The following is a 12,607-nucleotide window of genomic DNA, read 5'->3' as shown; positions in this document are numbered from 1 at the left end:
CTGCGCAAAGCCTTCTCCAGCACATCCCAAAGATTCTCAATGGGGTTAAGGTCTGGACTCTGTGGTGGCTAATCCATGTGTGAAAATGATGTCTCATGCTCCCAGAAACTCTCTTTCACAGTTTGAGCCTCATGAATCCTGGCATTGTCATCTTGGAACATGTCCGTGCCATCAGGGAAGAAAAAACCCATTGATGGAATAAGCTTGTCATTCACTATAGTCAGACCTCCTTCTGGGACCACATACTGTTGCTGAACCTAGACCTGACCAACCCCAGATCATAGCACGTTCCCCACAGGCTTGTACAGTAGGCACTAGGCACGATGGGTACATCACTTCATCTGCCTCGCTTCGAATCCTGATGCGCCCATCACTCTGGAACAGGGTAAATCTAGACTCATCAGACCACATGACCTTCTTCCATTGCTCCAGAGTCCAATCGTTATGCTCCCTAGTAAATTGAAGCCCTTTTTCCTGGTTTGCCAAACTGATTAGTGGTTTTCTTATGGCTACACAGCTGTTCAGTCCCAATCCCTTGAGTTCCCTTCGCTTTGTGCATGTTTACTATTAAACATAGCTCTGAGTTCTACTTTTTTTTTTCTGATGATGGGTATCCTTCCACTTTTTAATAATGCACTAGACAGTTCTTAACCCAGTTTTAGTAGTTTCTGCAATCTCCTTAGATGTTTTCTCAGCTTGATGGGTGCCAATGATTTAACCCTTCTCAAACACACTAACATCTTTTTCACGATCATGAGATGTGTCTTTCGACGCGGTTGTTTATGAAATGAGAAAGAACTCATTGCACCAGTTGGGGTTAAATAAGTTGTTGCCAGCTGAAAGATAATCCCCCATGCAGTAATTGTCCAATATGAGGCTTGTACCTATTTGCTTAGTTAAATCCAAGCCAGGTAGTGTAGTTAGGGCATCAGGTGACCCCGAATCCTGCAAAACCTCCTGTGAAAAGCTGCAATACACCTAAGCGGCTGAGGCTTCCCATGATGTACTGAGCATTTCTTCTTCACTCACCACTTTTAAATCTCTTTGTTTATACACCACTCTGTATTTAATTGTTTTTTATTATTAATCCCTGGCATAAAACACCTTAAGGAGATTGTTGTGATTGGCTGCTATATAGACACAATTGAATTGAACCACCCTTAAAAATGGAATTTATCTTATCTTTGAGTTGTGCAGTTGGGTCTGTTTTCTGTGCTGTGACAACACAAAATACTTGGATATCCAGATACGAGTGCTCAGATTCACATGTGTGTGTGGGAGAGAGAGAATATGTGAGCGGTGCTTCTGTTACCTGTGTCTATATGGTGCAGGTTGTTACTGCTGAGGTTGAGAAGTTTGAGGTCTTTGGACAGCACAAAATGTTTTGGCTTGAGATGTTTTATTTTATTGTTGGACAGATCCATCCTCACTATGTCAGATGGCAGGTCAGGTGGGATGCTAATCAAATCTGCAGACAGAAAAAGTTCAGAAACATTAGGCCTTCAACTTTCATGATACCTGAAAGACAAAAGTTTTTACTATCATCAGTGCACACAAAAAAAAGATATGTGAACAGAGGGTGCGAACATTTCCGGCTCTTCAACTCAGACAGAAATGTGTCTGCATCTTTATGGCTTCAAGATGGTTTGCAGGTTGTGTGCAACTTTTTACATTTTCAAGATGTAGTCAAAGGGGACATCATGTATGACAACATTTCACTTATTTGCCAGAGGGATCTCTTTTCTGCTTACACTGGAAGCATCACTCACACACACTCATACTTGTCTTTGAAGTCAGTAATGCACTAAACAGTCAAAGCGTCCTACGTATCGCAATCTCTATAACAGAGCCTCTCTGGAGTTTTGAATTAAAGTCCCACACCGGAGGTAGATTTTATAAATGTTCCTCCTGCCGTGATGGGGGAGGTGAAATAAAGATTTGACGCTGTCACTACAAAACCACTGAAAATAAAAGGCTGAAACCTGTATGTTCGGCACTAACAATGAATAGATTCAGGTTTCTCTGATCACAGTTTACCTTTTGGAGGTTTTGGATCAAAGCCTTCACAGATTAGACTTTGTGGTTTCCTGAGTCATTAGATTTGTTGAACCTGTCATGGTGGGCAACATCATGAATATCTTTTAAATTGGAAGTCCCATCTGCCGTGCCAATCACATTGTAGCGCTGTTTAAAACAGACTAGGTGGCCCATGCAACCTGTATCATCAAAAGGATCATAGCTGATTGTTTGTGAAGCAAAATAGACTGGAGGAAACATAAGTGTGCATAGGCAGCAAGCGCGGCCTAAGACATAATTAAACAATGCTTTGCTTTGGTATTGAATGCCAACTTTTTGTAGATTTGTAAGTAAAATCATGAATGAAATGTGTGTGGCAAAGCATACAAAGATGTTTCCTGAATGTATTTATTTACACAGGCTGCATCAGAAGTATGCTTATGGACACATTTATAGCGCAGATGTTGTACTCTTTACTGCCACAGATGTTATAGCTGGTTTTATTATGGAGGCATGGTGCCATTAATCATCACAGACTCCAAGAAAACACACACACATGCAGCACACACACAGATGTAGCCAACAGACTCAGGAAGTGTAATGATTATTGTTTTGTGATGTGATGCAGGGAAGCAAAAATTGTCTTCAGAGAGCACTCCAGCACATGTTATCAGTCCAATGTGGCGAGAAATTTTCTTCTGGAAAACCTAAAGGGAATCCCAGCCTGCCAATAGGTGTAAATGTGTCTGAAATGTTGTCAAAGCAGCTTTTTAGGAAAGGGAAATGCGGTCATTCCAACATTAGACTTAAACTTCCTGATTCCCTTGTGAGAAATCGGACTTCAGTTTTCCGAGCCAAACGCAAATCCTCCATTGCAAAGACAGATACATCTGTGGTCTTCGGTGTTTTACCATAAATAAAGACCTACGCCTACACTGTGTATTCAGCTGTGACAGTAGTGTCTGTGACCAGAAGTCCATGTTTCCCTCTGGGTAGTAAAAGTTCAACAAAAAGCTGAGCTACGGTGTTGGGTGAGCCGAGACCGATTTGCTTGTTCTTCTTTTTTGGAGATAATTGTGTTTTCAGGAAGTTTCAGGAAGCTTTTATCAGGAGTCACTTTTTTCATGGCACAGATATGGCAGATAAAGTGTTAAGCACTTTCCTGCTTTAACATCTGTTAACATGTCTCTACTGATGAGACAGATGAATGAAGGAAGATACGGAGGAAGGACCTGGGTCAGGAAGTGTGAAAGTCATTTATCACTGCACTGGGCTCTCGCTGAATCTGCTGAAGTCATTAGTTCGGTGAACAGCTGTACCTCTTGGACTTTTCTTTTTTTAAAAAGGGCTTCATGCTTTATAGCTGCATGAGAAAACGTTTCCTTTTTGGAAACTCAATCTATTTAAAAAATCCATTATAAATATATATATTTTTTTAAATTCTCACAGATGTCATAATCTATTATTTGTAGTCTAAGTTGAATCACCTGGTTCACTTCAACAGGCCAACTTTAAATAACTTTTTAGCAGTAATATACGTGGCCACTCACCAATGCAGTGCATAGAGGTTCCTGTATTAGTACAACTAATAGTAGTTAAACACAGGAACACAGGGAGTAAATGCAGTATTTACACAGTCTCAATACAAAGAACGAAGCTATTTACATTATTTAGTAGGAGTGCAGAGCATCAATCTGGAAATTTATCTGTGTAACCCACTCTACTATTTATGTGCTCGCACTAAGGATGATTTAAATAGATATGTGGAGTGAAGTACCGGACCGTAGCCAGAGTCTTTTCTTTCTTGGCTTCAGATTCCATAAAATATCATGAAGCGCTTCAGTCATTCCTGCAAAGCAAATATTCAATTTGTGCAAAAACACTGAACTCACTCAGAGCACGTGTTGCAAAACCTTTTTATACTGTTTAGACAGCAGAAAGTGAAGCCATTAATTTTTTACAGTGCTGATGTGATTACAGGGGGTCCACTGTGCATAGTGAATAGTAAGCAGCCATTTATGGCCTTTTTGGAAGCACACCCCACTTTTGACGGGGGAAAAGGTTACTTCACATGTTTATGTTAGGCAGTATTATGTGTTGCATAGTAGCACTAGGATGCAATAAAGTAGTTTATATATTAGGATGGGCCTTTCTCGGTTCCACATGTCATGTGAGGTCAAATGCACCTTACTTGTTAAATTGTAAATGTAAATGCTTTCATGGCAGAGAAAGAAACACAGATATGCAGTGCAATGAATCTTAGTCTATTCAGAACCCTTAGCAACAGAGTTGAGATTATTATTAAGTGGAAAACCTATTAGAAACACTGTTTACTTTATATTTATGATGGTGACCAAATCAGTGCTCCTCCCATGCTAAATTGATTGCTTCTGTGACCGTTTCACCCCAGTGTGAAAAAGTAAAAAAGTTTCCCAAAAGGTAAACAGTTAACATTGCAGTCAGGACCCTTGAAACCACAGCAACTTCTCCTCAACCTAAAATATGGTCTTTTTGTTTTCTGCTAACGATCTGCCCGCTGTCTGTGATCCACGAGATCCATAGAGAGCTATAACAGTGCTATGAGTGCGGGTGTATGTGCAGCCAAGTCACCATATACAAATGACTCATTTTTGTGCTGCCTACTCAGATGTCAAATGTCCCAAGTTTTTACACAGCACTTGTTACCACTGAAATCTATGATTTACCGGCTGTAACAGCAGCTTTGAAAACAATGTCTAGGAACATAAAACTGGGTTTCTGAGCATCATCATGAGATTTATAATGTTGGGCGCGGGGGACTGTTAAAAGATGGAAAGATGTATTTTGCTCTCATTTAACACGTCTGGCTTATGTATAACATCTTACAATATCAGAAGTGATGGAATATTTTATATACTCTAGTGTAGTTAAGGTTTCTGTTATGCGTAGACACAACACTGGTTCATCCATCAATGTCTGTCAGGCTACTCAGCCTGACAGACATTCTGAAAACGGTCACGTACCAAGACTGGACTAAAAATGAGCGAAAAAGCAGCCAATGTCCAAAGGAAAACCTTGAAAGCCTGTGAAAAACACAGAAGAGCTATTGCTCAAGAGCACTTTAACAACTAAAAGATAGTCTGGGTTCTTGGAAGCAAACTATAAAGAACTCAAACTGTTCTTATAACAGTGGCCAAGGACTTTACTAAGACACTGTAGATAAATGGGCATTAACGTCACACCATGGCCCTAAAACCAATATAATCACAGTGCTGAGGAATAATCTGAGGGGGGTGTGTACTTATCCCTCCCTCTCCTGCTGGGTGAAGATGTTTGGCCTTAGGTCTTCAGTACTCTTGGGGGCTGCGGGTGGCCCGGTTTTCCCCGATCCATCTCTGTCTGCTTCTGGCTCCCGGGCTTCGTTTTTGTGGCTTCTAACCATCATTTTCAAGTACATTCGTGACAAAGACCCATACACATACACTCACACTCGACACTCTCTCTCTCTTTCTCTCTCACACTCACACTCACACACACACACACAAATACACAAATACACACTCACACTCTCTCTCTCTTTCTCTCTCTCACACTCACTCACACACACTCACACACACACAGGCATATTGTTGATTTATGCACCTGTGTATTTTCAAAAGTTTGTGTTCCAGGTGTTGTATGTTTATTTTTCTTACAGATGTGGCAGTTGGAGATACATTGTGCTATTTGTACTCTATCCTTTTATTACAGTATGCCTTCCCCATCATCTTCACCTATAGCATCTCAAAGTTTCTGGCTTCAATTCTCAACACGTTGGTAGGCAGCTCTAAACACCACATCCAAAAGACATTAGATTTTGTTGACAAAGGGATGTTATTACATCTTTCATTACTGAAGCAGTGGACGCAGCTCGTAAGAAATTACAGAATGACCTCAACTTCAACAACAGGAGCACTCTCAGCACTGACCAAGTGTGTTTGCTTTTGGAACTGTCTTCTTTCCACATTTTTTACAAAAACGGGTCAGTACAAAAACCAGAAAAAAAACATGGACGAACAACAGTTTCCCAGTTTCACCCACTGTGGCCAACTTGTTCATGGAAGAAGTGGAAAAGAGGGCTCTGTTGTCCTACCCTGGAACACCACCAAATCATTGGTTCAGGTATGTGGATGACACCTGGGTGAAAATCAAATTTGACGATATACCACGGTTCACTGGTCACATTAACTCAGTGGACCAACACATCAAGTTAACCAAAATATCAAGTTAGCCTTCTTAGACTGTGAGATTCAAAAGTTGATGTGTAACATAAACCAACGCATACAGATCAGTATGCGTTGCCAAAATCTAAGTGCTTAGAGTGCCAAAAATTGGTCCACCCCAAGGATCTGGTCCCCCACAGAGTAACGGGGAAAACCCCACAACCTCTGGTGAAGTGCATGGCAAAACACAAAAGAGCTAACTCATCAGACCAAGACTCCGCACTCTATTCACACCTACAGGTTAGTTGAAGAAATCAAGGAGGCCGTTTACTGAAAAAGGGAAAGACCATCTCTGAATTGAAGGAATCACAGCATCTTACAATGTTATGATTGCAGCAATTCCACAACCCTGTGTGAATGGCCATTGATCAGTGGTCTCTGATCAGTGGTTGTTGTTGGTCATGACAATTTCCATATTAATAGTCAAGAAACTAACCTCAGTAGTGCTAGTTTCATGCATCAAGACACTACAACAGTAGTTCATTTGGGCTGAATTACAGCAAAGAAAACTCTAAGCACTTAGATTGTCAAATAGACAAACGATTAGGGGGAAATCATGTAAGTGTAATGCTTAGATTAGATTTCACACGGCTAATACAACTATTAAATGAAAACACAAGTGCTGGAAAAGAACAAAATGAGAAGTAAATATGCAGCGTGGGCATCCTTTCAAATCAAAAGCACAAAACCAGGAATTAACTGTCATGCACAACAGCTGCACCATATTAAGCACAACACATACAGCTTTTATGGTGCGGTGTGGTTTAGAAAGAGGCAGGATGGGGAGAACCATTACTGGGCATAAAAAAGGAAAGTTGTGGAGAGATGGATGGGATGTTCACCCTGTGAGCGAAACAGAGAAACCTTATGATGCTTCAGATAAAGAACATATTCAAATGTCTTACTGTAGAAAAAAAATAATTAGGAAAATATGCAAAAGCTTCTTCAAGTCCTTACAACACAGAAGCTGCATTGTGTGGTTTTGGCTTGTAGATTCTCTATGAAAGACTGCTTTCTCAGGAGGATACAAGCTCGCCATTGATAGATGTATTCAAATCCTCATGTGGGACTTGGTCAGAATAATGGACGCAGAAAGTGTCAGAGTTTCAGTGTGTGTTAAACAGTGTGTTAAATTAAATGGATGGTGAGAGGGCAACAAAAAGAAGATAGAAGAGGAACTGGAGAGGCCACATGAAAGTAACCACGAGGGATCTGCACAAATTCAGAAATTGCCATCTGTCTTTTTGAAGGCAACACTGGGGTCACTATGACAACAGTCTCATAGTGACAGCTTAATGCAAAGATAGAACCAGATGTGAAAACCTGGGTGAGAACTTGGACTATATTTGCAAAGTTTAGAGCGCACGTGTAGTGCTGTGATAAAGTAATTGCCCCTAAACCTAAAAACTGGTAAGCACAAGTCCTTGTCAATCAAGTGTTTGCAATGACTGGCGGTGAGTCTTTCACATCGCTGTGAATTAAGACTAATGGAGCATGCGACACCTTGGTAAATAAAGGTGTGCATATGGTAGCTAAGGCTGCGTGTAGTCTTTGCGACAAATCGCTTGTGGAGACAGGAAATTCTGTTTTTTTTGGAAGGGTCAGTCTAACCAGCATCTCAAAACTGCATTTTAAGTTGAATAGCACTTTGACGCTCAAAGCGCCAATCCAAGAAATTAATCATTTGTTTACATTGGGTGGTCAGAAGGAATAAATGTAAAGTGTATTATAATAAATGAATTTTTTTAGGCTATAATGGCTGCAGTATCACCAAGTTACGAAGTACTTAAGATATGCAAGATAAGGCCTAATTAACATATGGAAAGTTCTCTACAAACATGATACAAGAAAATAGCTCCAACGTAAAATGACACGCCGGTGCTCCAAAAGCCTTTCAACCAAAACAACCCTATACATCGAATTCAACGAGAATTCCAGCCCGAACGAAGCCAGGGCCCAGAAATAAGACCTTTTCATAGCCTTCTGGAAGGCCCAGGTGCTCCGGTTGGAATTTTTTCCTTCATCATCAATACCTGATTTCAACTTCTGCAACCAAAAACTCAGTAACGAATACATGTTAAGCAAATGTGCCTAGATTAAATATCCCTCAGGAAATGACACAAAAGATGTTCATAAACTGACCAGCTTCATGTGGTTCCATCATTGCTTCTTGTATTTTTTTTCCCTTTTCTAAAATTAAATAATCAGGTGTATCGGCTGAGTATCTCAATAAATTAAGATATTTTATCTCGTATTACGATTTCGATGAAGTGAACAAAAATCACAAATTCCTCCTAAAACAATAAAATATCACAACCAAAAAGCAACGCAAAAAAGAAAAGAAAAACTCAATAAGGAAGTTCGGTCAGTGACTCTAAGCCCACCACCGTAGCTCTCAAGCTTTTTGTTGAAATATACCAGGAGAGTACATGGGGACACCTCAACTTGATCCCTCACCCTTAGGTACTAAATCCTGTCAAACAGGCTTGTAACTGCAAATAACACACTAGAGTTGTAGGTAACTCAATCAGCAGGTCCTTAATGTTAATTTCATGGTTCAAACGGAGTATAATCGCACCCAGGCCAATGAAGAGGCAATTGTTAATCTGTGCCTTGTCGACAATTAACGTTGAAGAACACGAAGGAAGGCATAATATTGCATACGTAGGGTGGCGGACTTCCGTTCTCCAGATGAAGTTGAGGGGAGGAGACCGTCGCAGGTACTGATCCAGATAATCTAGACCATCTCACTTCCTAGCAGCAAAAGCCACTCTGTACGAATTTGCCTCTGAAGGGGGTGGATTTTCCATATAATTTATTGACACACACTTTTGACTTGAGCAATCCAACTGTTTCCTCACACAGACAGGGCTGGAGCTCCAAGCTAGTTCTGACATAAAGGACAGGTGTTACTCCGAAGACCGGCCATCAAAGCATAACGAGATGTAGCTAAGCCATTTCCGCCCCAGCGACGGCTCAGACAGGCCAGTGTAGGAAATTGCCTAACTAAGACAAAACACGTCTCTGAGCTTGCCGCGCTGATTGAATAATCCAAACATTTAATTCAACAAAAAAAAACTCTTTGCGCCTTAAGTTTCTCAGCGGAACTAGACACGACAAATGGACAGCAGGACTGTAATAGTAGCTGCGCCTGAAAGAGCGGCGGTGCCCGGCTAGCAGAAGCTACCATACGAACTGTGCCTATGTCACTGTATGGGGAGTACTCCTTCACAGCACGCCAGAGTTATGAACCTCCTGTCCTATCACCTGCAACAAAGGAAGCGGGACCCTAAGTTTAGCCACAAGGCCACCTGGGCGAGAATGGACAGAGCTACTTGTAATGAGTTACACTGATATCTCAGTATACCAGCAATGAAATAATGTGTACTATCTTGATAGCCAGATTACTGAGTTTGAGTCTTGGTGGATTCCTGTAATAATTATAGTAACTTCAATCCGACTGTTAATATTTAAAAAATTGTCTGTGCTAGCATCAGCCTCCCTTTTTTTTCTGCCTCACTCATGACACCATGTCCAATTCAACTAAATGAATATTATTAAACTTACTATACAACTACATGTCTTAGCTCTTATTCTAGCATAAAATGTCTTTTTAACTGTTGATGGCATTTCAAAAGATTACCAAGCAACACATTTTTTAGTATAAAATTCTCGAATATAAGCGCTAACAAGCGCGCTTGCTGCCTAGTGACTCATAACTTAATGTTTCTCACAGTCTACTTTGCTCACAATCAAACAGAATCAGGCGCTTTGCATACACTTTGATGATAAACAGAATTTCAGATGCCAACGATCTAGTTATCCAATCTTCAAACACTCTCACCGCTAACTATCAGTGAATTATTAGCTAGCAACAGAAACGGAGTTCACATTAAGACATTTCAGCGTAGTTAAGGATTTTCAGACCTCAAGTTTGTTAGTTGAAAAAACAATTCCTGTGTAGAATTTATGCTCCCCCTTACTGAAATCAAGGTTTTCAATAATCAAAGTTAACCTGACACCCATAGAAACTCTTACTCTTCTCAAACGATGTGCCTAAAGTAAACCTCTTCGATTGAAGGACTTTAGATCCAAACTATCCTCCAAAAGGAACTGTATCAGAAACCTGAATTCTTATTTCGCATTTTTCCCGAAACATTAGCTGGTTCAGCCTTTTATTTTTCCAGTGCGATTTTGTAGTTGACCAGCCTCAATCTTTTATTTCACTCCATCACTCGGAGATGCAGAGAAACATTTAAAATATCCAGATTGGTATAAGTTACAATCGGAACAAGAAAAAAGGGAAACGTAGACGGAGAGAACTGAAAGATGGGGAGCAGGGGAGAAACAAAGGTGATAAGCAAAATAACACATCCTAACTTCCCAACATGGCTTCTTTCTTTGTGTTGGTGTTGGAAACTTTAGTTGGACGTATGGAATAAGAGATAAGAAGTTAGGGGACTCTAAGCATAACTATTAGGTCGTTTATAAAACACTAGTGACGTTTGGTAGTAATTTTGAAATTGTGCAACTTATCTTAGACACCAGTATGCTAATAAGCAAACAAAACTGATAAATGTCAAGATAATAAACAAACCACTTACAGTTATGTGAATGTTTAAACACCAAGAGACGGCAGAAATCCAGATGGTAAGAATACATCGGTAAATATAGGGGTTCTTTGATTTTGTCTCAACCACGATTTTTCTTCTATATAGATAAAGCTTGGAGTTGTAGACAGATGATTTTTTACTAACCACAACTTCCCCATCCAGTACATAATGCTCACCGTCCAAAAAAAAGAATACGCCCCCCCCCCCCGCCCCCCCATTCTCACAGTTAATAAACACCATTTGAACATAACAAACTCTGTAAATGAGTTTTTTAATAAGGTGCTTTTAGTCCAAGTTTTTCTGCACAAACCTTCACACCAGTCCTTCTAAAACATCTGGACAAACCAGCATCCTCATAGCAATGCTGCTAATAGGTAACCTCTGCTGCCCCAACCAAGACCTGCATACGTCAACTTATATTATAATGGCATCCAAGTTGTGTCTTCTTGCCTCAGATTTCAAGGCAAGAAGACACAGATTTAAAGAATAGGTCACAATGTATAGATAAAGATATAGAGAGACAGAACTTGACTTCACCTTTGTTGCTGCAATCCAGCAGCGGTTTGGGAAACATGTACGTGCGGCACATGGAGGTGGCATCTGGCTTCCTTATTTTTGGCGGAGGCTTTGGCCATTCTACAACTCCAGGTTCTGGCCCCTTGTCTTCCTCACACAGCATCCATGATGCCCATTGAATAGTAGATGACTGTCCAACAATAAAAAAAACATCTTCAACCAAAAATTGTTAAAGGATGGCATCTCATGAAGGCGTTCTCACCTCCTTCCTGTATTTTAAGTGCCGAGAAACCGTGCGAGGCTTCAAAGGCTATCATATCTCACAACAATAGCCACGGTGCTGGCCCGCTTGTTTCTGCCGTAAACAACAGACAGCATGTGTCTCAAAGGGCAAGTCAATTCTTTTAGTTCTCCGAGCCCCTCACTACTAGATGTATAACGTCTCCCCACAACGAGAGACACTAATATCTAGCACCGGTATGCTTACACTTATACGATGCTGCACGGATATATGTTTGCCCAAGTTGCGTGTTGGCCTGGGCCTGCCGCAGTTTCTGATCAAGCAAGCTTTCCAAGACACAGGTGTCACCACGGCAGCTACAGACAGAGAGTTGTCATAGAAGAGACGCCCGCACGAATAAGTAAGGCGGAGCTCACACTCCCAGAAGAAAATAACATTAAGGTGAATGTCCCAATTTGCTATTAGCAGCAATACGAACACCTCTAAATGGGGTTTGTACAAGTAGGAGGAGAGAACTTAAAAAGAACCAGCTAATACCTCTAGTGGGAAGGGCTGGTTGTCATTTGGTGTTGATGCTGGAGGGTTAAACAAGCGAAGAATAGGCTGTTGTCATTTGGTTGTGCTGGAGGAGCAGGGTTTTGAGCTGGGAGAGGCCACTGAACGCATCATCCTCCACCCTGGAGATGCGGTTCTGCTGGAGATCCAAGCTCTTCAGCTGGGTGAACTGAGCAAACATGTTGTCCCTCAAAACCTGAAAGGAGAGATGTACTCGAGTTGTTTTATTTGCATTTCTGGACAATATGGTAGCATTTACCATCAGCTTACTTGTGCATTATTCTTATCTTTACTGTACTAAAAAACTTCAATCGTCTGCAGTTTGCAGCTTGTAGGAATTTAGCCTCCTACGGCCATTTGACCCCATGTTATACCACAGATTCTATATAAAAAATGGCCATAACTACTGTGGCATTACCCACTGA

The 12,607-nt window shown here is 40.8% G+C and overlaps 1 protein-coding gene across 1 annotated transcript; it reads right to left on the bottom strand.

Annotated features, from left to right (window-relative positions):
• Window positions 1-1,312: 1,312 nt before the first annotated feature.
• Window positions 1,313-12,363, bottom strand: LOC121813520 (leucine-rich repeat-containing protein 17-like; the record flags this gene model as incomplete). Its single annotated transcript, XM_042217339.1, is given in 3 exon segments — window positions 1,313-1,468; window positions 11,408-11,576; window positions 12,304-12,363. Coding segments are annotated over 3 exon segments (385 nt in total), but the record flags the coding sequence as incomplete, so codon positions are not given.
• Between the last annotated feature and the right edge of the window lie 244 nt (window positions 12,364-12,607).

The sequence above is a fragment of the Haplochromis burtoni genome, unplaced genomic scaffold, assembly GCF_018398535.1.
Source record: "Haplochromis burtoni strain Fernald_Lab_line unplaced genomic scaffold, NCSU_Asbu1 Contig_14, whole genome shotgun sequence".
NCBI lineage: Eukaryota > Metazoa > Chordata > Actinopteri > Cichliformes > Cichlidae > Haplochromis > Haplochromis burtoni.
The sequence above is the reverse complement of the archived record's forward strand: the minus strand, read 5'-3'. Positions and strand labels throughout refer to the sequence as shown.